Source organism: Propithecus coquereli, unplaced genomic scaffold (assembly GCF_000956105.1).
Source record: "Propithecus coquereli isolate 6110/MARCELLA unplaced genomic scaffold, Pcoq_1.0 Scaffold14, whole genome shotgun sequence".
Classification (NCBI taxonomy): domain Eukaryota; kingdom Metazoa; phylum Chordata; class Mammalia; order Primates; family Indriidae; genus Propithecus; species Propithecus coquereli.
In genome coordinates, this window is record NW_012138302.1 from 16,243,205 (window position 1) to 16,246,184 (window position 2,980).

Here is a 2,980-nt window from a genome sequence, read left to right on the forward strand (position 1 = left end):
GCCTGGCACGTATAAAATGCTGTTGTTATTTTCTGTCATTATCTCACTCAGTCCTCCAAGCAACCTGGACCGTGGGTATAATTTCCCCCATTTTTCAGAAGCAGAATCTCAGAGTAGGTAGATGACCTACCTAAAGTTCACGGGACAATCTGGAGACGCCTCCGCAGCCCGTCCACTTTAAATTTATTTCCGCGCCGGGTTTTCCTAGGCGGCCTCGGGGACGGGCTCTGGTCCGGCGGCTGAGACTCCGGCGCCAGGGTTTGCGCGCCGCCGCGGCCTGCTCGGGCGGGCGGGCAGGCGGGCGGGGCCAGGCGGGGCGGGGCGGGCGTGAGGAGGGAAGTTGTCGAAGTTAGGGGAGACGCCCGCCCGCCAGCCCGGGCCTCGCCTACGGCCGCTCCCTCCGCCTCCTCCCCGCCCCGAGCCCCCGTCTGCCCGTCCTTCCTTCCCCTCCCGTGCATGATGGAAACACCATGGCTGCGGCGGCCCAGTTCTCCCTGACACAGGTAACGCCGCCCGCCCGTCCGCCGGGCTCGGCCGGCCGGTGCCCCCGGCTCCCTCCCCCACCGCCCCAAGCTTCGCCTACCCGGGCAGCTTCTCTTGGCTCGTGGGCCGGGCGGTCGGTGTGTATGAGGAGAGCGTGTGTGAGAGAGGGAGGGCGCCTTCCCGAGCCGGAGCTCCGCCGCGCTAGCCGCGACCCCGCCCCGGTTCGGTCGGCGCCCCCGGCCCCGCCCCGCGTGGCCCCCACCGCGTACCCGCGGCCGGCCCCTCTGAGTAGCCCCAGAGTGGACTGTGACCCCAGCCTCGCTCAGTCGGTGTCGGGCCCGGCTCGCTCCAGTCAGCTTTCACCCGCCCAGGAAGTTTCCTGCTTCCAGGCCAGACGCACCCCAGGTGAGCTCCTGTTGAGCTCGCGCCTATCAGCCTCCCCCCTGGCTCGCACGAGGCTCGCCCTCTGGGCCGGGCGGCGCGCTTGCCCCGGGTTAGAGTTGCCGCCCCGAGCCGCACGCGCAGGCCCCCTCTGTCCTTTCTGAACTGGTCTTTGCCCACTGGAGTCCAGCGAAAGCCCTCCTTTCCCTGCAGTTTAGTCAGTCTCGCTTCCAAATAAGTCTCATCTTACCCAAGTCCCTCTCCTGTTAGCCCATTCCTGAATTCAGTCTCTTCCCCTCCTGATCAGATTTCCTTCTGGTCAGACCCCCGATTCAATCTTTTCCTTTCCTGCTCAAGTCTACTTCCACTTTCTCCCGTCCCCCGGGGGCTATCCCCTAATCGCTGTCCAAATGGTTCCCTTTAACAGGTGTGGTGGCTCCTCCAGTTCTGGTGCTAGGAATGACCTGGGAGCATTTGTCCGGGGGGAATCTACACCTACACCTGTTCTCAAGGCCTTCCCTCTTGCCCTGTTGCTTCCCCCAGAGTCCTTGTTCTTCACCTAAAACCTCTAAACATCACTCACTCTGGGAACTTGGTTCCTCCCTCTCTGTAAAGACAGCCAATCATAATCTAACCACGTTGTCCAGGATGAGGAGGTGACAGACACCTGCCAGTCCTTTCCTGCTCCTCTGACCAAAACTCGTCCCCACCTCACCTTCTCAGCCTGATCTCTCCAGAGGCTCCCAGTCGGGACCCACCCCAGCGGGCTGGACTGCCCGCCGGCCTGCCTTGTGTTTCCCTGCCATCTTGTAGTCTCCTTGGCCTAGATTTGTCAGTGTTTCTAAGACTTTAACACTGGTATAGGGCATACGTTTGGACAATAGTTTTCTGTTAGAATCAAGAGGTTTTGGGATGTTTTGCCTAGCACTCTAGGATAAAGAGATGGAGTAAAAATGTCTTCTTAGGAACAGGATTCACATAAAAATATTTGCCTCAGATAAAAGTCTGCAGGAATTACAAATCTCCTAAGTTAAGTCTTTTTCCCAGCTTCCCAATTTATTTGGTGTTGGTTGTCTTGTTCAGGGAAGAATCCTTTAACATGGAATGTGATGGTTTACATGAGGGAAGGTCCTCCTGAAACTCAAATTTGAGGAATGGCAACATTGACTTTTGGATATTTACTTTCCATGAGTCTGGTTAGTGACTTGCATTAAGTAAGATCCGTGTTGGCAGGCTGTTTTCTGGCTCTGTTGACCAATTCTGGCAGTTTTCCCCTCTTGAAGATTTTGTTCTCTTGAAGACTTGTGTAGAATTGCATCTCAGTTGTGTGCATACTTTATTCTCTTCCTGGGTAATACTATCTTTTTAGTTTCTATTTACTATCATTCATCTCTAGAGAATTGCTTCAGGCTCTGTCAGTTTTATAATCACTTAAAAATTTACATATGTTCTTGTGGTTATGTATTTAGGTATTAACATATACACAGAGTAAATAGTGAATCAGTAGTAGGTATTATCCTTCAGTGTCTCACATATAAGAGAACATACATCAGTGGTTAATTTTTATTGATAATTCAAATAAGTCAATTTAGAATATTTTGATTTTAAGGCACAAAGAGGCATAAGATACATTGTAAAGGCACAGGAAGAAAGAATCTTCCCAGTTGTTAGTATATATACCTTAATGTGCCTACTTGTTATTTCAAAACTTTGCAGATTTATGTTTTTTTAATTTAATTTTAATTTTTTAATACCTGAGCCCAATAAACAGATAACAACAGTGCATCCTAGTTTCACATTCATTATTGATCTGTTTACATCACCCTCTGTTTTTCCCCTCCACCCTCCCAACACACACCCTTACGCGTAGGCATAAAGAGTGAGAGATTCTTCAGGGACATCTTTTAACTCATCTCTATCCCTCAGTGCCTATCTGGAAGAAAGTGATTAATAACTCTTGGATAAATGACTGAAAATTCTGAAGGGCTCTATGACAGTTATGAAGATTAAACAGATGCTGAAGTTAGTTTCTGCCCCTGGTCATGAGATGATGATGATTTTGAAGTAGGTTCATTCATTCATTCAACATATATATATATATATATACACACACACA

General features: G+C 51.0%; 1 protein-coding gene across 1 annotated transcript in view; it reads left to right on the forward strand.

The window, feature by feature from the left end:
• The first annotated feature begins 451 nt into the window (after positions 1–451).
• The window catches only part of EPS15 (epidermal growth factor receptor pathway substrate 15), a 225,135-nt gene continuing 222,606 nt past the window's right edge, over positions 452–2,980 (forward strand). Inside the window, exon 1 of the mRNA XM_012639346.1 lies at positions 452–503. Within this exon, the coding sequence (XP_012494800.1) occupies positions 471–503 (33 nt within the window). The 5' untranslated portion in view covers positions 452–470. The remainder of the gene's footprint in view (positions 504–2,980) is intronic.